This window comes from Schistocerca nitens, chromosome 8 (genome assembly GCF_023898315.1).
Source record: "Schistocerca nitens isolate TAMUIC-IGC-003100 chromosome 8, iqSchNite1.1, whole genome shotgun sequence".
Lineage (NCBI taxonomy): Eukaryota > Metazoa > Arthropoda > Insecta > Orthoptera > Acrididae > Schistocerca > Schistocerca nitens.
In genome coordinates this window covers 243,999,630-244,022,094 of record NC_064621.1, presented here as the reverse complement: position 1 = coordinate 244,022,094, position 22,465 = coordinate 243,999,630, and the positions used below count along the sequence as shown (strand labels likewise).

General features: G+C 40.7%; 1 protein-coding gene across 1 annotated transcript in view; it reads right to left on the bottom strand.

Annotated features, from left to right (window-relative positions):
• The window catches only part of LOC126199501 (sodium channel protein para-like), a 416,386-nt gene that overhangs the window by 83,263 nt on the left and 310,658 nt on the right, over positions 1-22,465 (bottom strand). The window contains exon 21 of the mRNA XM_049936424.1: positions 7,278-7,548. Coding sequence (XP_049792381.1) covers positions 7,278-7,548 — 271 coding nt within the window. The remainder of the gene's footprint in view (positions 1-7,277; positions 7,549-22,465) is intronic.

The following is a 22,465-nucleotide window of genomic DNA, read 5'->3' as shown; positions in this document are numbered from 1 at the left end:
TGATATATGTATAGCACTGAAATAATTGATCTGTGAAGTTACATATGACTGATTATTATAATAATTAGCATCTAGTTTTATTATAATAATTAGTGTCCAGTTGTTTGAAATAATGTTAATTAAATAACTGAGGGGAAGTAAACCATGTTTCAAGCTGTTGCAATACATGGATGTTATCCACAGTCGAGCAGCCATTTCTGAAACCACCTTGTTCTTTACCAATAACTTTTTTTGCAAACAAGAAATACATTTGCAGTTGTGAATATGAACCATAACCAGTTGTATAATGGAATGACAACAATGAAAATTTGTACTGGACCGGACTTGAATCCAGATTTCCTGCTTTACATGAGCAGTTGCCTTAAAACTTCCATACGTCATTGTCCAAGTGTCATAACTGTAAACACATATCCTATTGATGTTATTCCTGTACAGTGGAAATGGTTTATTTGTAAGTCACAGTCCAGTATTGGCCAATAAACTGAAACTGCGGTGCACGCGTTTCTGAAGGAACGTTGCATCATACTTCTTCACAACACTGGAACTGCAATTTTGTATTCGTCTTCGGCAGATGGGTGGATTCTAACCAGTATACAATGCCTATTCTAGCAGGCATTCAGGAGGATGATTTCTTAATAGTTGCTACAATCCACTTTGTCACTTTTCTTGTGTGCAGGGGTGATCACAGCCATCTTCCAATCTTCTGGGATCTTCTCCACAATACAGATCATTCCCTAGCGGAATCTATCCTCTCCAACTTTAATGACTTCTGCCTGGATTCCATCTTCTCCTGGAGATTGTTCTACCTTGACTCCATTATCTGGTACTTTATTTCCTTCAGTCTGGGTGGTGGATAATCTACAAGTGGATCCACAATGTCAGGAGTTTAGAATTCAAAGAGATATTTAGATTCATCACAGTTGAGGGGCTCCTTGAAATATTTTTTCACCTCTTAGCAATGTTGAACTCATTATTGTCCTTGGCGAATTTTTAGTGGTTGTGGTATCCTTTGCAAAAAGTAATTTTATGGTAAATTTTTTAGCTTTTTTTTCACAAGAAATCTTGAGCCTCCTCCATCATTTCTTTGGCTTACAGCCCGTTTGGTCTCTTCACAGTTGCTTATTTGAACTGTGCTTTGCCTTGAGCAAAAAGATTGGCTTTAAGCCAGGTCTTCTTTGCTTTTCTTTGTTTGGTTAATGCCTTAATGGATTCATCACCAAACTGAATTTTTTTTCCACTGATATGCTTATTAACGACTGCACTTTGTCATCTCATTTAGGGCATCCCTGACTTTTTTACATACCTCTTCTCTGTTCTCTTGTGAATTCTTTTCCCGTAGAATTTCGAAGTTGTTGCTGAAGATGAAATTGATCTTTCTTTATAACGTATTTATGCATATCCACAATGTAGAGTACTATTTTTTTAACATTATTTCTCACTTTGGCTTTGGATTGCATTGCAGCCAGCCTCTTACTAGGTAGTGATCGCTCGCACGTTCCGCGCCCTGTACTGTCTTTACATCCATCACCCAGTTCCTTGCTTTGGTATCAATTGCAAGGTGAACTACCTGATTAACTGTTTTACAATCTGGTGATACTGAAGTTTCTTTGTGTATATTCTTCCACAGGAAATTTTCTGGTGCTGATGAACATCCCTTTCAATGAAACTTCCTGACAGATTAAAACTGTGTGCCAGACTGCGACTTTAACATAACACCTTCGTCTCTCGCAGACAAGTGTCCTAACAACTGAGTTCTTGGGCTGAAATCTCAATGCAGTACACAGTTTAATATCCCAGGAAGCTTCACATCAATGCACACTCCACTGCAGAGCAAAAATTCATTGTGGAAAACAATCCCCAATGCTGTGACTAAGCTGTGGCTCCACAGTATCCTTTCTTCTAGGTTCCAGGAATTCTAGTCCTGCAAGTTTTGCAGGAGAACTTTTGGAAGGTAGGAGATGAGGAACTGGGGAGGAAAGTTGTGAGAACAGGTTGTGAGTCATACTTGGCAGCTCAGTTGGCAAAGCAGTTACCTGCGAAGGGAACAGGTCTTGGATTCAAGTCCCAGTCACAAAGGTGATGTACCTCATAACAATGGCATTGCTGAGTTAATGTAAACTGTGTCTGCCGGTAGTTGACTGGAATAGGTTTCCTCTTCCCATTTCCACATTACCAAATTGGACTTTACAACAGCTATTTGGAATGACATCTATCACTACCTTCACTTCCACATAGAATTTGTCCTTTGTTGGGTGGGTCTTCTTCTGTGGGCACATGGTAGTTCACAAATGACATTTTACATCTCTTCATGCCTATTGTTGGTGAACAGCCTTGCCACAGTGGTACCACCAGTTCCCATCAGATCGCTGAAGTTGAGCACTGTTGGCGAGTGGGGCACACTCAGCCCTTGTGAGGCCAACTGAGGAGCTACTTGATTGAAAAGAAGCAGCACTGGTCACGATAACTGACAATGGCTGGGAGAGTGGTGTGCTGACCACAAGCCTCTCTGTACATCCGGTGATGCCTATGGGCTGAGGATGACATGACAGCTGGTCGGCACCATTGGGCCTTCAAGGCCTATTTGGACAGTGTTTGTTTTTGTTTGTTCACATCTATTGTTAATACCTCCATTCTAGGAGTGACTGACAAAAACTCAGGTACATTAGCAGTTAGAGCCTTGCTCACACAAATTCCCTTACCTAATTGGTGTCCTGGAAACACATACATCAGCAGTTAAAGTTTTACTCACATGTCATTCTATATCAACTGAACCACGACACACAATCCACTATTTTGGATTTTCATGAAATTTGATACACATAGTTTGTTTACATATATAGTGACTGGTTTAAAATTTCAGGCCTCTATTTGAAGCAGTTCCAGAACTAGAACAACCTGATTTTCAGCCTAAAATACTAAAAAAATTCATCTGTGGGTGTCACAAATTCAATTAGTAGTTTTAAATCTATTTAACTTGTCCTAAAATGAAGTAGGGAAGATCTGAATGTTTCTGCTCTTATGTAAAATTTTCTGCAAAATTCAAATACTATATCAGATTTGTTGTAATCACATTATGAAGGGCCATTTGAGCCTTGAAAACAGAAGCTTTACTTTCTTTTAAATGTCCACAACTTAAATTACAAATTACTGTGTATAGACTGTAGTTAACAGTGTCTCAATATTATGACTAGTATCATTACAAAGACAAGAAAATTTCCTTTATAACAGACTTAAAAAGTCTTTGGAGATTGGCAGCTAGGCCTGCCATAGAACTAAACAAGATAAATTAAAAAATATCACTGCATCACAAAACTTTTCAAATTTCCCTCCCCTACCAGGTGTCACTACTGACTACGTGTCTTTCAAAATGGCTGCCATGAGAAGTAGCACTGTGATTTAAGTAATGTTTGCAATCACCATAAAATTGAGTACCTGGATCAATACGAAAGTTATGCTCATATACATTGTTGTGATCCACTTAAAAGACACAAGAAAACAATAAGTCATGATCTGTGAGTTGTTTCACTTGATCTTGCTAAGCAGTTCCGTAAGATATTACATGTTAGTCCACTATCATTCCAGGGCAGAAGTTGTGTTCAACATGCAGTACACATGTTTTAAGTGAAATTTCAGGAGCAGGTCAAAAGAATGCTGAACAAAAACAGCAGTCAGGAAAATAAAAGTGAAGTGAAGACTATGTCCAATGAAGACTTGGCAGACTGAGAAGCAGCAGAAGATACAAAAGATCTGGATATACTTAGTACAAGTTTAATAGGTATAGGTGGTTCACCAAGAAAATGCATTCTGCAGCTCCACACCAAAAAGTTAGTTATGGGAAAATTAAAATAAAGGCAAATAGGCAAAGTCCATTATGGACAAGAGAAAAAAATTAGAGAACTTTTGGTGAATCACAAAGAATGGTACATAAAGCTGGGGATATTCATAATACAGATGAAATTTGTTCACTGTTGGGCCCAAAGCAAGGCAGAAAGTTAAGCGATGAAACTTTATTACTTGTAAGGAATTTTTATGAAGATGATGACACTGCGTGAAGAATTTGACAAAGCAATGGAAGACTTAAGTTGAAACAAGGATCTGGCAGTAGACAACATTCCATTAGAGCTACTGATAGCCTTGGGACAGCCAGCCATAACAGAACTCTACTATCTGGTGAGCAAGATATATGAGACAGGAGTAATATTCTCAGACTTCAAGAAGAATATAATAATCCCAATTACAAAGAAAGCAGGTGCTGACAGGTGTGAAAATTATTGAACTATCATCAGTTTAACAAGTCATGGCTGTAAAATACTACCAGGAATCCTTTACAGAAAAACTCCTAGAAGCCGAACTTGGGGAAGATCAGTTTGGATTCTGGAGAAATGTAGGAACATGCGAGGCAATACTGATCCTATGACTTCTCATATAAGATAGGTCAAGGAAAGGCAAACCAACCTGTATAGCACTTACAGACTTAGAGAAAGCTTTTGGCAATGCTAACCAGAATACTCTCTTTCAAATTCTAAAGGTTGCAGGAGTAAAATACAGAAAGCGAAAGGCTATTTACAATTTGTACAGATACCACATAGCAATTATAAGAGTCAAGGGCCACAAATGACAAGCAGTGGTTGAGAAGGGAGTGAGACAGGGTTGTAGCCTATCCCTGAGGTTATTTGATCTGTATATTGGCTTGCAGTAAAAGAAACAAAAGAAAAAATTGGAGTAGGAATTAAAATCCAGGGAGAAGAAAAAAAAACTTTAAGGTTGAATGAAGACATTGTAAATCAGTCAGAGACAGCAAAGGACTTGGAAGAGCAGTTAAACGGAATGGATAATGTCTTTAAAGGAGGATATGAGATCAAACAAAAGTAAAATGAGGATAATATAATGTAGTCAAATTAAATCCAATGATGCTGAGGGAATTAGATTAGAAAATGAGTCACTTAAAGTAGTATAAGAGTTGTGCTATTTGGGAAGCAAAGTAACAGATGAGGGTCGAAGTAGGGAGGATATAAAATGTGGACTGGCAATGGTAAATAAAGCATTTCTGGAGAAGAGAAATTTGTTAACATCAAGTATAGGATTAAGTTTCAGGAAGTCCTTTCTGAAAGTACAGGGTTATTACAAATGACTGAAGCGATTTCACAGCTCTACAGTAACTTTATTATTTGAGATATTTTCACAATGCTTTGCGCACACATACAAAAACTCAAAAAGTTTTTTTAGACACTCACAAATGTTCGATATGTGCCCCCTTAGTGATTCGGCAGACATCAAGTCGATAATCAAGTTCCTCCCACACTCGGCGCAGCATGTCCCCATCAATGAGTTCGAAAGCATCGTTGACGCGAGCTCGCAGTTTTGGCACATTTATTGGTAGAGGAGGTTTAAACACTGAATCTTTCACATAACCCCACAGAAAGAAATCGCATGGGTTTAAGTCGGGAGAGCGTGGAGGCCATGACATGAATTGTTGATCATGATGTCCACCACGACCGATCCATCGGTTTTCCAATCTCCTGTTTAAGAAATGCTTCTGCTTTAGCCTTTTCCGTAAGATTTTCCAAACCGTCGGCTGTGGTACGTTTAGCTCCCTGCTTGCTTTATTCGTCGACTTCCGCGGGCTACACATGAAACTTGCCCGCACGCGTTCAACCGTTTCTTCGCACACTGCAGGCCGACCCATTGATTTCCCCTTACAGAGGCATCCAGAAGCTTTAAACTACGCATACCATCGCCGAATGGAGTTAGCAGTTGGTGGATCTTTGTTGAACTTCGTCCTGAAGTGTCGTTGCACTGTTATGACTGACTGATGTGAGTGCATTTCAAGCACGACATACGCTTTCTCGGCTCCTGTCGCCATTTTGTCTCACTGCGCTCTCGAGCGCTCTGGCGGCAGAAACCTGAAGTGCGGCTTCAGCCGAACAAAACTTTATGAGTTTTTCTACATATCTGTAGTGTGTCGTGACCATATGTCAATGAATGGAGCTACAGTGAATTTATGAAATCGCTTCAATCATTTGTAATAACCCTGTATTTGTATGAAGTGTAGCCATGTATGGAAATGAAACATGGACGATAACTAGTTTAGACAAGAGGAGAATAGAAGCTTTTGAAATGTGCTGCTACAGAATAATGCTGAAGGTTACATGGGTAGATCACATAACTAATGAGGAGGTACTGATCAGAACTGAGGAGAAGAGAAATTTGTGGTACAACCTGACTAAAAGAAGGAATCGGTTGGTAAGATACATTCTGAGGCATCAAGGGATCGCTAATTCATTATTGGGGGAAGTGTGGGGGATAAGATTGTAGAGAGAGACCAGAGTAAGCAGATTCAGAGGGATGTAGGTAGCTGTAGTTACTCAGAGATTTGCAGAGACTTGCAGAGGATAGAGTAGCATCGAGAGCTGCATCAAACCATTCTTTGGACTGAAGACCACAACAACATGTTCTTAAATTAAATTTAGCCTATACAGAATTCAGTTGTTTTGATATGTTGTGAAAATATTTAATATGTCCATCTCTGAGGTACAAATATACTTATTTCTATGAGAGCAAATTTATTGAAATTAAATTCTAAAATGCTGCTCAACAGCAACAATATGACTAATTTACCTGAGTTTTACAGCATCTGTAAATACTTCTAGTCACAGTATCAACACTGGAAAGGTTACATAAAATATTCAATGGATATTTTTTACACTTCAGATCACTGCAGAGTTCTTTTATAAAAATAGCATTGTGATGAGGATAGGAGGTGAGTCTGGATAATGTGATAATAATTGCAATTATTCACAATCTTTTTTAAAATATTCTTGAAAGGAAATAAAAGGACTGAATTGTGGTCACAGTTCAACGTTTCAATATCATCTATATTTTGTATATGATGTCACCATGAGAAACATAAAAACATTAATTTTCAACTAAACAAAGTTTTTAGCATTCCCTGCTTTAGATTAGTTCCCATTATTCAGGACAAGTAGAGAGTAAGATCTCAACACCATTATTTATTCAGCAATAATGCAGTTTCTATTTAGAACTTTCACTGTGCAAGGTTATTTACTTATTTTTCATGTAGGAATTTATTTACCAATTTCAGGTTATCTTCTAATAGTTGAAATTCAAATATGAATGTGCATGGATTTTTGTTGCTGCATTTCATCTTATCATTAGTGGAACATATTAATTTTCTTAACTGAAATAGTATGGACAACATAACTTTAATCTAATTACAAGACTAAATTAAATAATATAAACAGTGCTGGATGACTTACCTAGTATAGACAAAATCACAACTACAAAATCAAAGAGATTCCATGGTTCTTTGAAGTAGTGATATCGAAGGGCAAATATTTTCATAAGGCATTCTGAACTAAAAATGACTATGAAGATCATATTGAGGTAGTCTAAAACTTGACTGAAGGTTTCTGTTTGCTGATAGTGATCTAGCGTCATCGTCAGCATATTTAAGCCAATGAACAACATGATTATCATGTCGAACTTTTTATTGGTCACAATTTCAAATACGATTGCTTGGGGCTTCCACTGTAATAAAAACATAAGAAAATTACTTGGATTTTGTAGTATATAGTTGTAAACCAGGATTTACAGATTGCTGGGAATAACACTGTCATTAGATTAACACACAATGATCTACATCATGACTTGAAAAATATTGTGTAGCAAATTGAAAAATATAGTTCACACATATATCTAGTCTTTAACGATATTAATATTAAAATTATAAGACAGAGTAACAGTCAATACTTACCTACAGGAGGCAAATTATCAGTATGGCCAATAGGGACATTCAAAAACACATGACACTATCCTAGCTTTTGCACCTTGGGGCAGAGGGTGGGATTAGTTGGAAAGAAATTATCATCATCACCATGTTATCTTGCATTAGGAACGTGGGTGCACTCAATGACTGTGATATGTCTTTCAAATCATAGAACACAGCAATCAGTCATCCTTTTCTTTCAGGTTTTATAAGGCAAATCTAGATTTTTTTGGCTAGTACCTAGCCATTATCAGTGCACTATTTCCTGGTATCAATGCATGCCCTAGTACATCAGTCCCCTGTTGTTCAAGCTTCTGTCACAGTTCGCAGTCTTGAATGAAATGTGACAGAAGCCCAAACAACAGGGGACTGACATACTAGGACATGCATTGATACCATGAAACAGTGCATTGATAATGGCTAGGCACTAGCCGAAATATAGATTTGCCTAATAAAACCTGAAAGAAAAGGACAACTGATTGCTGTACTCTATCATTTGAAAGAAATTATTAGTTACAAAAGCTAGGACAGTGTTGTGTATTTTTGTATGTACCTATGGGCAGTGCTGATGATAACATGCCTCCTGTAGCTAAGTATTGGCCAACAATTTTCTCTCATAAATTTATAGTCTTTTCAAGTGATATTTGCTGGTAGTACTAAGATTAATGTTCAATTAAATATCTGGGGTATTAAAAGTGATAAGAAATAGACTTCCAGTTAGATAAAGGATGGCTAAAACATTTACCTATCAGTAAAATTATCATAATATTATGACTGTAAATGAGATTCTGGGTACTGAAAGTCTTTACTTCAGAGGGGGGTCAATTTAACAGTTTCCACTTTCATTGGGAACCTCAAATATCCCACGTGGCTTACATTTTCTTGTAGAACTTCTTTACTGCTTCCAGCACATTTCAGTTTATTAGTATCTGCAAAGAACACCATCGCATTTCCCAAGCCCTCAAATACATAACATTGCTATAAGATACAACTTCCACTTTTCCTCATAACAATGCACCACCACCTCAAAAAAAAAAAAAAAAAAAAAAAAAAAAAAAAAAAAAAAAAAAAAAAAAAAAAAAAAACTGTGGAAACAATAAGTGTTTGGTTGGAAAACAAAACTATAGTCCACAAAATATTATACAACATGGGTGACATTACACCATTTTCAGTTCAGAAACTGAGATCATATGTGGAGATAAGATCATATTTATGACAAATGTGTTACTGGCTGTACAGGTAGCATATAATAAACTGGAATTATGCTGGAATTTAGCAGAATGAATCTAGGCAGAATGTCAAAATTCACTACATTTACAAGAGAAAAAGAACCTATTTTCACCTCATGAATTACTGTACTGCTCCTTTTGTCCAATGTTTTGCAAGCACACGCTAGTGCTACCAAAACAATACACTTTTTGTAGAGTTACATGGTAGCTTAAGGGGCTCCGGAAAGGCTCAAAATCATGAAAAGTTCAATTTTTATTTTTTTCGTTTTCTGAATCTGCAGACTATTACCTTTTAATAGATATATAATTTATTCAATTCCGAAGACTACAACTATTTTTAAATTTTTTTTGAAATGTGTTCTACATGGGTGTGACCCACTGTGGCGCTGTTAAACTGCTGTCAAATGGTGTTATTATTAACGTCCGTGTTCATCAGATACATTTTAGTGATGTGAGATAAAGTATGTGTTGTGGCTAACCTGTGATGGTTCAATATATATCGCTGGTGTGATTGTCGATTGTTTCATGTTTATTTACTCTGTCGCTATCTCGAAAATATTCGTAATTAATTCTGTTTCTTGAGTCTCTGTTTTGTTGAAGTATAATAATGAGTAAAAGTAAAGTTATTAGAAATCCTCTGAAGGCTTTTAAGAAAAGGAGAAATGTTGGAAAGCCAAAGGTATGTGTTATTACTGTAAACAATAAAGACGATAACCAAGTGAGTGAACCTAACCTCTCAAGTACACCTGCCCATAGCAGTCAAAGTGGGAAAGAAAATACTTCACAGAAGAAGCTTGGTTCAATGAGTGAAAACTATGAATGTTTTATGGGCGAATCGGATGTGAATGAAATATTTGATATGTCGGTTCTCAAAGGAATTTTTTCAAACTGTGTAAGATGTATTCATTGTAGTGAAGTTGGTCTGGAACTCTCCATAATAAAGCACGTAGGACTTGCTAGTGAAATACAACTGAAATGTGATAAGTGTTCATACATGACCACCTTTTGGAACAGTGTTGCAGTAACTGCAACTGAAGAAAATGGTAGCAAAATCTACGAACACAACATTAGATTTGTTTATTCCTTGCGTTCAGTTGGTAAGGGTGCTACTGCAGGTGCAATTTTCTGTGGCATCATGAATCTTCCAAATCCCCCAACCAAGTTTACGACCTATAATAAATTAATAGGGTCCAAAGTAGAAGATGTCTGTATAGAATCTATGAAGAACGCTGTGGAAGAGGCAGTAATGGAAAATAATGGTAACAGAGATTTGACTGCAGCGTTCGATGGTACCTGGCATAAACGGGGACACACATCTCTTCATGGTGTAGTATCTGCCACCAGTATGTATACAGGGAAAGTTTTAGATGTAGCAGTAATATCAAAGTATTGTAGATGTCCACAAAAATATAAAGGTACACATGAAAATAATTGCAAAGCTAACTATAGTGGCAGTAGTGGAGGAATGGAAGTGGCTGGTGTTGCCAGTATATTCCAGTGTTCTGAGGCGTGTGATAAAGTGCGATATGTTAATTACCTTGGTGACGGTGATTCTAAAAGTTTCAAACATGTTCAAGGACTGAAGCCCTATGGTGATGATGTTGTAGCGCAGAAATTTGAGTGTATTGGACACGTACAGAAGTGAATGGGAACAAGACTACGGCAACTGAAAGCTTCGTACAAAAAACAAAAACTCAGTGATGGTAAAGGGTTGGATGGGAAGGGAAGGTTAACTGACAGTGTAATTGACAAAATACAGAACTATTATGGAATGGCTATTAGGCAAAATACACAAAGTGTCGACGAAATGAAGAAGGCTGTTTGGGCTCTTTTTTTTCATACTTCTTCAACCGATGAAAATCCCCAACATAGCTTGTGTCCCAAAGAAGAAGACAGTTGGTGTAAATATAACAAAGGATTGCTAACTGGTGAAGTGTACACTCATAAGCATAGTCTGCCTCATGCAATAATGGAGGTGATAAAACCTATTTTCAGAGACTTAGCAGCACCTGAACTGTTGAAAAAGTGTATTCACGGAAAAACTCAAAACCCCAATGAAAGTGTAAATAGTGTTATATGGTCGAGAATCCCCAAGACTGTATTTGTTGGAATAGAAACACTTCACTTTGGTGTGTATGATGCTGTTGCGACTTTCAATGATGGCAACATTGTACGGTGCAAGGTATTTAGAAATATGGGAATGAAGATAGGTTCTAACATGGTACGAGCGATGCTTGCTTTAGACAAGGAACGCCTTTGGGCTGCAGACAGGGCTGTAAAGAGTCTAGAAATACAAGCAAGAGTAAACAGGAGGAGGAACAAGAGGAAGCTGGAGGAGGAGTTTGCAGAGGATGAAGATAATCCATCCTATGGACCTGGAATGCACTAAAAAGTTAATCCAATCTTTGTCGCTCGATTCCCAAAACTTTTATTTTCTCATACTAATTACATGTTTCCTAAGGATCTTCCAAACATATTTGTTTCAAACTTTCAGTAAATGTTACACAGTACCTTCTGCATAATTTAACACAGCCTTTTTCCAAAAAACTGTATATTTTTGAATATATAAATAAAAAATTGCAAAAAAATGTTGTGAATTTTCATTACAATTGAAAAAAAATCATCTTTAATAACTGAACTAAAATTTTGTAAAATCCCTGTGTTAAGTTGTAGCCCATATTCCAATAAATAATCTGTAAAAAGTTCAACTTCCTACCTCAAATACTTTGTGAGGAAAGATGTAATTTATAAGCGTTATTTTAACATTGCAAGTATAGGGCGTTCCGGAGCCCCTTAAGCTATTCAGCTTCAAACTTTGGTTTGCCCACGAATGTGTTTCCTCAACTCTCATAAGTATTAAGGTTAGTGATAGTGGATGACACTCTCTCTTAAAGCATAATGACCATAAATTCTATTATGTAATTTCTCTGATGTTCACTGCATCACCAAAGGAAACAATAAAAACTCTGGACAGAGTGGATGCTGAGTAGTACATCTGGAAGGATCACTTATTTTATGACAGAAAATGTTGTAATTTGTGTATTCTATGAAAAATGCACTAATACAAATTTTGGAAGAGAAAAGATGATGTGACTTACCAAACAAAAGCGCTGGCAGGTTGATAGACACACAAACATACACACAAAATTCAAGCTTTCGCAACCAACGGTTGCTTCATCAGGAAAGAGGGAAGGAAGGGAAAGACGAAAGGATGTGGGTTTTAAGGGAGAGGGTAAGGAGTCATTCCTATCCCGGCAGCAGAAAGACTTACCTTAGGGGGAAAAAAAGGACAGGTATACACTCGCATACACACACATATCCATCCGCACATACACAGACACAAGCAGACATTTGTAAAGGCAAAGAGTTTGGGCAGAGATGTCAGTCGAGGCAGAAGTACAAAGGCAAAGATGTTGTTGAATGACAGGTGAGGTATGAGCGGCGGCAACTTGAAATTAGCGGAGATTGAGGCCTGGTGGGTAACGGGAAGAGAGGATATATTGAAGAGCAAGTTCCCATCTCCGGAGTTCGGATAGGTTGGTGTTGGTGGGAAGTATCCAAATAACCCGGATGGTGTAACACTGTGCCAAGATGTGCTGCCCGTGCACCAAGGCATGTTTAGCCACAGGGTGATCCTCATTACCAACAAACACTGTCTGCCTGTGTCCATTCATGCAAATGGACAGTTTGTTGCTGGTCATTCCCACATAGAAAGCTTCACAGTGTAGGCAGGTCAGTTGGTAAATCACGTGGCTGCTTTCACACGTGGCTCTGCCTTTGATCGTGTACACCTTCCGGGTTCAGGACTGGAGTAGGTGGTGGTGGGAGGGTGCATGGGACAGGTCTTACACCGGGGGCGGTTACAAGGGTAGGAGCCAGAGGGTAGAGAAGGTGGTTTGGGGATTTCATAGGGATGAACTAAGAGGTTAGGAAGGTTCGGTGGATGGCGGAAAGACACTCTTGGTGGAGTGGGGAGGATTTAATGAAGGATGGATCTCATTTCAGGGCAGGATTTGAGGAAGTCGTATCCCTTCTGGAGAGCCACATTCAGAGTCTGATCCAGTCCCGGAAAGTATCCTGTCACAAGTGGGGCACTTTTGGGGTTCTTCTGTGGGAGGTTCTGGGTTTGAGGGGATGAGGAAATGCCTCTGGTTATTTGCTTCTGTACCAGGTCGGGAGGGTAGTTGCGGGATGTGAAAGCTGTTTTCAGGTTGTTGGTGTAATGGTTCAGGGATTCTGGACTGGAGCAGATCCGTTTGCCACGAAGACCTAGGCTGTAGGGAAGGGACCGTTTGATGTGGAATGGGTGGCAGCTGTCATAATGGAGGTACTGTTGTTTGTTGGTGGGTTTGATGTGGACGGACGTGTGAAGCTGGCCATTGGACAGATGGAGGTCAACGTCAAGGAAAGTGGTATGGGATTTGGAGTAGGAACAGGTGAATCTGATGGAACCAAAGGAGTTGAGGTTGGAGAGGAAATTCTGGAGTTCTTCTTCACTGTGAGTCCTGGTCATGAAGATGTCATCAATAAATCTGTACCAAACTTTGGGTTGGCAGGCCTGGGTAACCAAGAAGGCTTCCTCTAAGCGACCCATAAATAGGTTGGCGTACGAGGGGGCCATCCTGGTACCCATGGCTGTTCCCTTTAATTGTTGGTATGTCTGGCCTTCGAAAGTCAAGAAGTTGTGGGTCAGGATGAAAATGGCTAAGGTAATGAGGAAAGAGGTTTTAGGTAGGGTGGCAGGTGATCGGCGTCAAAGGAAGTGCTCCATTGCAGCGAGGCCCTGGACGTGCGGAATATTTGTGTATAAGGAAGTGGCATCAATGGTTACAAGGATGGTTTCTGGGGGTAACAGATTGGGTAAGGATTCCAGGCATTCGAGAAAGTGGTTGGTGTCTTTGATGAAGGATGGGAGACTGCATGTAATGGGTTGAAGGTGTTGATCTACGTAGGCAGAGATACGTTCTGTGGGGGCTTGGTAACCAGCTACAATGGGGCAGCCGGGATGATTGGATTTGTTATTTTGAGGAAGAAGGTAGAAGATAGGGGTGCGGGGTGTCGGTGGGGTCAGGAGGTTGATGGAGTCAGGTGAAAGGTTTTGTAGGGGGCCTAAGGTTCTGAGGATTCCTTGAAGCTCCGCCTGGACATCAGGAATGGGATTACCTTGTATTACTTTGTATGTAGTGTTGTCTGAAAGCTGACGCAGTCCCTCAGTCACATACTCCCGACGATCAAGTACCACGGTCGTGGAACCCTTGTCCGCCGGAAGAATGACGATGGATCGGTCAGCCTTCACATCACGGATAGCCTGGGCTTCAGCAGTGGTGATGTTGGGAGTAGGATTAAGTTTTTTTTTTAAGAAGGATTGAGAGGCAAGGCTGGAAGTCAGAAATTCCTGTAAGGTTTGGAGAGGGTAACTTTGAGGAAGAGGAGGTGGGTCCCGCTGTGACGGAGGACAGAACTGTTCCAGGCAGGGTTCAATTTGGATAGTGTCTTGTGGAGTTGGATCATTAGGAGTAGGATTAGGATCATTTTTCTTCGTGGCAAAGTGATATTTCCAGCAGAGAGTACGAGTGAAGGACAGTAAATCTTTGACGAGGGCTGTTTGGTTGAATCTGGGAAAGGGGCTGAAGGTGAGGCCTTTGGATAGGACAGAGGTTTCGGATTGGGAGAGAGGTTTGGAGGAAACGTTAACTACTGAATTAGGGTGTTGTGGTTCCAGATTGTGTTGATTAGAATTTTGAGGTTTTGGGGGGAGTGGAGCTGGAAGTGGGAGATTGAGTAGATGGGAGAGACTGGGTTTGTGTGCAATGAGAGGAGGTTGAGGTTTGCTGGAATGGTTGTGAAGGGTGAGTGAGTTGCCTTTTCGGAGGTGGGAAACCAGGAGATTGGATAGTTTTTTGAGGTGGAGGGTGGCACGCTGTTCTAATTTGCGGTTGGCCTGTAGCAGGATGCTCTGAACAGCCGGTGTGGATGTGGGAGAGGAAAGATTGAGGACTTTTATTAAGGATAGGAGTTGACGGGTGTGTTCATTGGCTGAGTTGATATGTAGGTGAAGGATTAGGTGGGTGAGGGCAATGGATTGTTCAGTTTGGAACTGGTATAGAGACAGATGGAAAGAAGGGTTACAGCCAGAGATGGGAACTTTAAGTGTGAGGCCTTTGGGGGTAATGCCAAATGTCAGACAAGCCTGGGAAAATAAAATATGGGAGCATAACCCGGCTAGGGCGAATGCATGTTTGCGGAGAGAATGTAAATAAAACTTAATGGGGTCGTTGTGGGGATGTTACGAGGGTGACATGGTATTAGAAGGTGGAAAGTGTAACATGAGGCTGAAATGAAAATGAAAATAAAAATATATGGGGAGAGATAAAGGTGAACTAGAAAGCAACTGGAGATCTGGTGTGAAAAAAGGCAAAACAGTGTTGGTAAATGCTGAGCTATATTGATCCTGTGGTGAACTTGGGTTGGTAAACAACGATGTGCACAAAGGTTAGGTGGTTGTGTTGCCGCCAAAACACGTTAAAGGGGGAGAAATTCGGGAAAATTTTGAAAAAACTGCGTGTAAATGTATTAAAAGGAGTCATTATGTGGTGGCAGATTATGAAAATGAGGCTAACAATTGTCTGATGAAGAAATAATGACGTTAAAACCTGTGGGAAGCGGCCAAAAATGATCAGTGATGTGGGAAAAACGGAAATGGAAATAAAGCGAAAGTTATTAGAACTAGCCGAAATGGTTGTTTAATAGGTGAAAGGAACTGCTTGTGAACTGGAAACGGTGGCTTTTATAGCAGCGGTAGTGTTGAAAGCGGAAAAAAAAATATTTTCTGGTTATGGTTTGGAGGTGGGTTACGTATTATTGAGTATATATAGGTGGGATAAAATTGTATGGTAGATTACGGTAAAAAGGAGAAGGTGAATACAAAGTGAAACTACTTGCAAAAACAGAAAGAGAAAATAACATGACAGAAAAGATTTTCAAATGCAACAGTGACAATAACAAACGTAATTGTTGGGTTCAAATTAATGATATGAATATAATAGAGAGAAACATTCCACGTGGGAAAAATATATCTAAAAACAAAGATGATGTGACTTACCAAACGAATGTGCTGGCAGGTTGATGGACACACAAACACAAACATACACACAAAATTCAAGCATTCGCAACCAACGGTTGCTTCATCAGGAAAGAGGGAAGGAGAGGAAAAGACGAAAGGATGTGGGTTTTAAGGGAGAAGGTAAGGAGTCATTCCAATCCCGGCAGCGGAAAGACTTACCTTAGGGGGAAAAAAGGACAGGTATACACTCGCATACACACACATATCCATCCGCACATACACAGACACAAGCAGACATTTGAAAAGGCAAAGAGTTTGGGCAGAGATGTCAGTCGAGGCGGAAGTACAAAGGCAAAGATGTTGTTGAATGACAGGTGAGGTATGAGCGGCGGCAACTTGAAATTAGCGGAGGTTGAGGCCTGGTGGGTAGCGAGAAGAGAGGATATACTGAAGGGCAAGTTCCCATCTCCGGAGTTCTGACAGGTTGGTGTTAGTGGGAAGTATCCAGATAACCTGGATGCTGTAACACTGTGCCAAGATGTGCTGGCCATGCACCAAGGCAAGTTTAGCCACAGGGTGATCCTCATTACCAACAAACACTGTCTGCCTGTGTCCCTACGCCAACCTATTTATGGGTCGCTTAGAGGAAGCCTTCTTGTTTACCCAGGCCTGCCAACCCAAAGTTTGGTACAGATTTATTGATGACATCTTCATGATCTGGACTCATAGTGAAGAAGAACTCCAGAATTTCCTCTCCAACCTCAACTCCTTTGGTTTCATCAGATTCACCTGTTCCTACTCCAAATCCCATACCACTTTCCTTGACGTTGACCTCCATCTGTCCAATGGCCAGCTTCACACGTCCGTCCACATCAGACCCACCAACAAACAACAGTACCTCCATTATGACAGCTGCCGCCCATTCCACATCAAACGGTCCCTTCCCTACAGCCTAGGTCTTCGTGGCAAATGGATCTGCTCCAGTCCAGAATCCCTGAACCATTACACCAACAACCTGGAAACAGCTTTCGCATCCCGCAACTACCCTCCCTACCTGGTACAGAAGCAAATAACCAGAGCCACTTCCTCATCCTCTCAAACCCAGAACCTCCCACAGAAGAACCCCAAAAGTGCCCCACTTGTGACAGGATACTTTCTGGGACTGGATCAGACTCTGAATGTGGCTCTCCAGCAGGGATACGACTTCCTCAAATCCTGCCCTGAAATGAGATCCATTCTTCATGAAATCCTCCCCACTCCACCAAGAGTGTCTTTCCGCCATCCACCGAACCTTCACAACCTCTTAATTCATCCCTATGAAATCCCCAAACCACCTTCCCTACCCTCTGACTCCTACCCTTGTAACCGCTCCCGGTGTAAGACCTGTCCCATGCAAACTCCCACCACCACCTACTCCAGTCCTGTAACCCGGAAGGTGTACACGATCAAAGGCAGAGCCACGTATGAAAGCACCCACGTGATTTACCAACTGACCTGCCTACACTGTGAAGCTTTCTATGTGGGAATGACCAGCAACAAACTGTCCATTTGCATGAATGGACACAGGCAGACAGTGTTTGTTGGTAATGAGGATCACCCTGTGGCTAAACATGCCTTGGTGCATGGCCAGCACATCTTGGCACAGTGTTACACAATCCGGGCTATCTGGATATTTCCCACTAACACCAACCTGTCAGAACTCCGGTGATGGGAATTTGCCCTTCAGTTTATCCTCTCTTCTCGTTACCTGCCAGGCCTCTACCTCCGCTAATTTCAAGTTGCCGCCACTCATACCTCACCTGTCATTCAACAACATCTTTGCCTTTGTACTTCTGCCTCGACTGACGCCTCTGCCCAAACTCTTTGCCTTTACAAATGTCTGCTTGTGTCTGTGTATGTGCGGATGGATATGTGTGTGTGTGCGAGTGTATACCCCTTTTTTCCCCCAAAGGTAAGTCTTTCCACTCCCGGGATTGGAATGACTCCTTACCCTCTCCCTTAAAACCCACATCCTTTCGTCTTTCCCTCTCTTTCCCTCTTTCCTGATGAGGCAACAGTTTGTTGCAAAAGCTTGAATTTCATGTGTATCTTTGTGTTTGTTTGTGTGTCTATCGACCTGCCAGCACTTTCGTTCGGTAAGTCATCATGAATATAATAGAGGGAAACATTCCACGTGGGCTTTCCGCTCCCGGGATTGGAATGACTCCTTACCCTCTCCCTTAAAACCCACATCCTTTCGTTTTTCCCTCTCCTTCCCTCTTTCCTGATGAGGCAACAGTTTGTTGCAAAAGCTTGAATTTTGTGTTTATGTTTGTGTTTGTTTGTGCGTCTTTCGACCTGCCAGCGCTTTCGTTTGGTAAGTCACATCATCTTTGTTTTTGGATATATTTTTCCCACGTGGAATGTTTCCCTCTATTATTCAAGCTTTCACAACAAACTGTTGCCTCATCAGGAAAGAGGGAAGGAGAGGAAAAGACGAAAGGATGTGGGTTTTAAGGGAGAGGGTAAGGAGTCATTCCAATCCCGGGAGCGGAAAGACTTACCTTAGGGGGAAAAAAGGACAGGTATACACTCGCACACACACACATATCCATCCACACATATACAGACACAAGCAGACATATTTAAAGTTTGGGCAGAGATGTCAGTCGAGGCGGAAGTGAAGAGGCAAAGATGATGTTGAATGACAGGTGAGGTATGAGTGGCGGCAACTTGAAATTAGCGGAGATTGAGGCCTGGTGGGTAACGGGAAGAGAGGATATATTGAAGAGCAAGTTCCCATCTCCGGAGTTCGGATAGGTTGGTGTTGGTGGGAAGTATCCAGATAACCCGGAAGGTGTAACACTGTGCCAAGATGTGCTGGCCGTGCACCAAGGCATGTTTAGCCACAGGGTGATCCTCATTACCAACAAACACTGGATTTTCCTCCCCACTCCACCAAGAGTGTCTTTCCGCCGTCCACCTAACCTTCGTAACCTCTTAGTTCATCCCTATGAAATCCCAAAACCACCTTCCCTACCCTCTGGCTCCTACCCTTGTAACCGCTCCCGGTGTAAAACCTGTCCCATGCACCCTCCCACCACCACCTACTCCAGTCCTGTAACCCGGAGGGTGTACACGATCAAAGGCAGAGCCACGTGTGAAAGCACCCACGTGATCTACCAACTGACCTGCCTACACTGTGATGCATTCTATGTGGGAATGACCAGCAACAAACTGTCCATTCACATGAATGGACACAGGCAGACAGTGTTTGTTGGTAATGAGGATCACCCTGTGGCTGAACATGCCTTGGTGCACGGCCAGCACATCTTGGCACAGTGTTACACCGTGCGGGTTATCTGGATACTTCCCACCAACACCAACCTATCCGAACTCCGGAGATGGGAACTTGCTCTTCAATATATCCTCTCTTCCCGTTACCCACCAGGCCTCAATCTCCGCTAATTTCAAGTTGCCGCCACTCATACCTCACCTGTCATTCAACATCGCCTTGACTGACATCTCTGCCCAAACTTTAAATATGTCTGCTTGTGTCTGTATATGTGTGGATGGATATGTGTGTGTGTGCGAGTGTATACCTGTCCTTTTTTCCCCCTAAGGTAAGTCTTTCCGCTCCCGGGATTGGAATGACTCCTTACCCTCTCCCTTAAAACCCACATCCTTTCGTATTTCCCTCTCCTTCCCTCTTTCCTGATGAGGCAACAGTTTGTTGCGAAAGCTTGAGTTTTGTGTGTATGTTTGTGTTCGTTTGTGTGTCTGTCGACCTGCCAGCACTTTCATTTGGTAAGTCACATCATCTTTGTTTTATATATATATATATAACATACACACAAAATTCAAGCTTTCGCAACAAACTGTTGCCTCATCAGGAAAGAGGGAAGGAGAGGGAAAGACGAAAGGATGTGGGTTTTAAGGGAGAGGGTAAGGAGTCATTCCAATCCCGGGAGCGGAAAGACTTACCTTAGGGGGAAAAAAGGACGGGTATACACTCGCACACACACACATATCCATCCACACACACACACACATATATATATATATATATATATATATATATATATATATATATATATATATATATATATATATATATATATATATATATATATATATGATTTAATAGAGGGAAACATTCCACGTAGAAATTTGGATATATATATATATATATATATATATATATAAGGTGACAATGAACATTATCCATTAATACACAAAGTGGTCAGAAACAATCCGAAAAGCTTGTAAGGGTGTTACAGAGTAGGCTGTGCTGAGAAATAATTGTTGAGAAAACAAATTGATGATCTGAATTAATTAACATTGAAGTTAGCCAGCCAGGCTGTTGCATGCGCAAATTCAAGTGGCCCATCAGGGAGAGTGATGCCACAGGTGTTCTTTATTTGGTTTCCTAAAACTGAACAAGACAGCAATACAAAAACTCGACATGGGACATTTGCAAGGATTGCTATGAGAAAAACTGACACTATCTGGCAGGTCACCTGAATTTGCATGCACAATATCTGATTGGCTAACTGCTATGCTAATTAACTCAGAAACAGTGCAACACATCTAATTATTTCTTAAAAATTATTTCTCAGCACAACCTTACCTGCAACAACCTTATAAACTTCTCAGACTATTTCTCACCACACTGTATAATGAAAATGCTCAGAAGTTCGTGATGTATGTTTATGAGACTGCTGGCCACACAATTATATAAAACACAAAAATGTAAATAAAAAATTAGACATACAGCTACATTTATAGTTAAAAAGGTTGATTTTCACAAGGTTCAGAGATCACTTATGATCTTCTTCATTTTGCTTAAAGCTCCAATCATTACATTTTGTACTACATTTGACATCAGATCATATTAGTCATACAGAGACTTCAGCCGGCATCCTTTTGTAAGAGTAATAACTATAACATCTCACATCTGATTTCTCATCTGCCACTATTACTGAACCACAAACTACAGCCTCTTTAAATGCTTAATATTTTTTAGATGTTTTGCTCCTCATATCACCTGTATTTTGGAGGAAACAAGGAAATCACTACATGCTAAGGCATCAGGATTTTAGTGAGGATGGTCAAAACCATCCATGTAAAACGTTATAACTCTCATCACATTGCTATTGCTGCATGAGGCCAGATAATGTTAAGAGTCTTTGGTTTGGGATGGTGTGCAAAAGTGTTTGTAGAGTCTCACATTATGCTGCTGAAGTTGGGTGTCCAACTTTGTGTTAATATCATAAGAAGTAATAACTCATTGTTGTTGTGGTTTTCAGTCCAGAGACTGGTTTGGTCAAGCTCTCGTGCTACTCTATCCTGTGTAAGCCTCTTCATCTCCGAGTAATTACTGCAATCTACATCCTTCTGAATCTGCTTAGTGTATTCATCCCTTGGTCTCTCTCTACGATTCTTACATCCCATGCTTCCCCCCACCCCTTAATAATGAATTAGCGATCCCTTGATGTCTCAGAATGTCTCCTATCAACCGGTCCTGTCTTCTAGTCAATTTGTGCCACAAATTCCTTTTCTCCCCAATAACTATTCAGTACCCCCTCATTAGTTATGTGAACTTCAGCATGCTTCCATAGCACCACATTTTGAAAGCTTCTATTCTCCTCTTGTCTAAACTAGTTATCGTCCTTGTTTCACTTCCATACCTGGCTACACTCCATACAAATACTTTCAGAAAGGACTTCCTGGCATTTAAATCTATACTCAATGTTAACAAATTTCTCTTCAGAAACACTTTCCTTGCCATTACCAGCCTACATTTTATATATGACAGCATTAAATGCCACCTTGCAGCCTGTGGCATTCAAAGCAACCGTTGGGAGGAGCTAGCATTGCGCCGATCGGAGTGGCGATCAACTGTACATAAGAGTATCGAACAATTCAAGCAAAAGCGTCTAATGAACCTGGATGCTAAAAGAGAGCTCCGAAAATCTCAGCTCAAGCCTGTCTACACATATACTTACAACTCTGCTGGTCAACTTCACTGTGCTTCATGCAACAGGATATTCAAAGCGAAATTCGGATTCGCGAGCCACATCCGAGCCTACCACAACAAGGACAGAGAAGACTGACGGAGTCGCTGTCGCCGGACACGGCGAGGAGGACATCATCATCATCACATTTTATATCCTCCCCACTTTGACCATCATCAGTTATTTTGCTCCCCAAATAGCAGAACTCATCTACTCATTCCCTAATCTAATTCCCTCAGCATCGATTTAATTTGACCACATACCATTATTCTCGTTTTGCTTTTGTTGATGTTCATCTGACATCCTCCTTTCAAGACACTGTCCATTCCATTCAACTGATCTTCCAGGTCCTTTGCTGTCTCTGCCAGAATTAAAATGTCATCAGCAAACC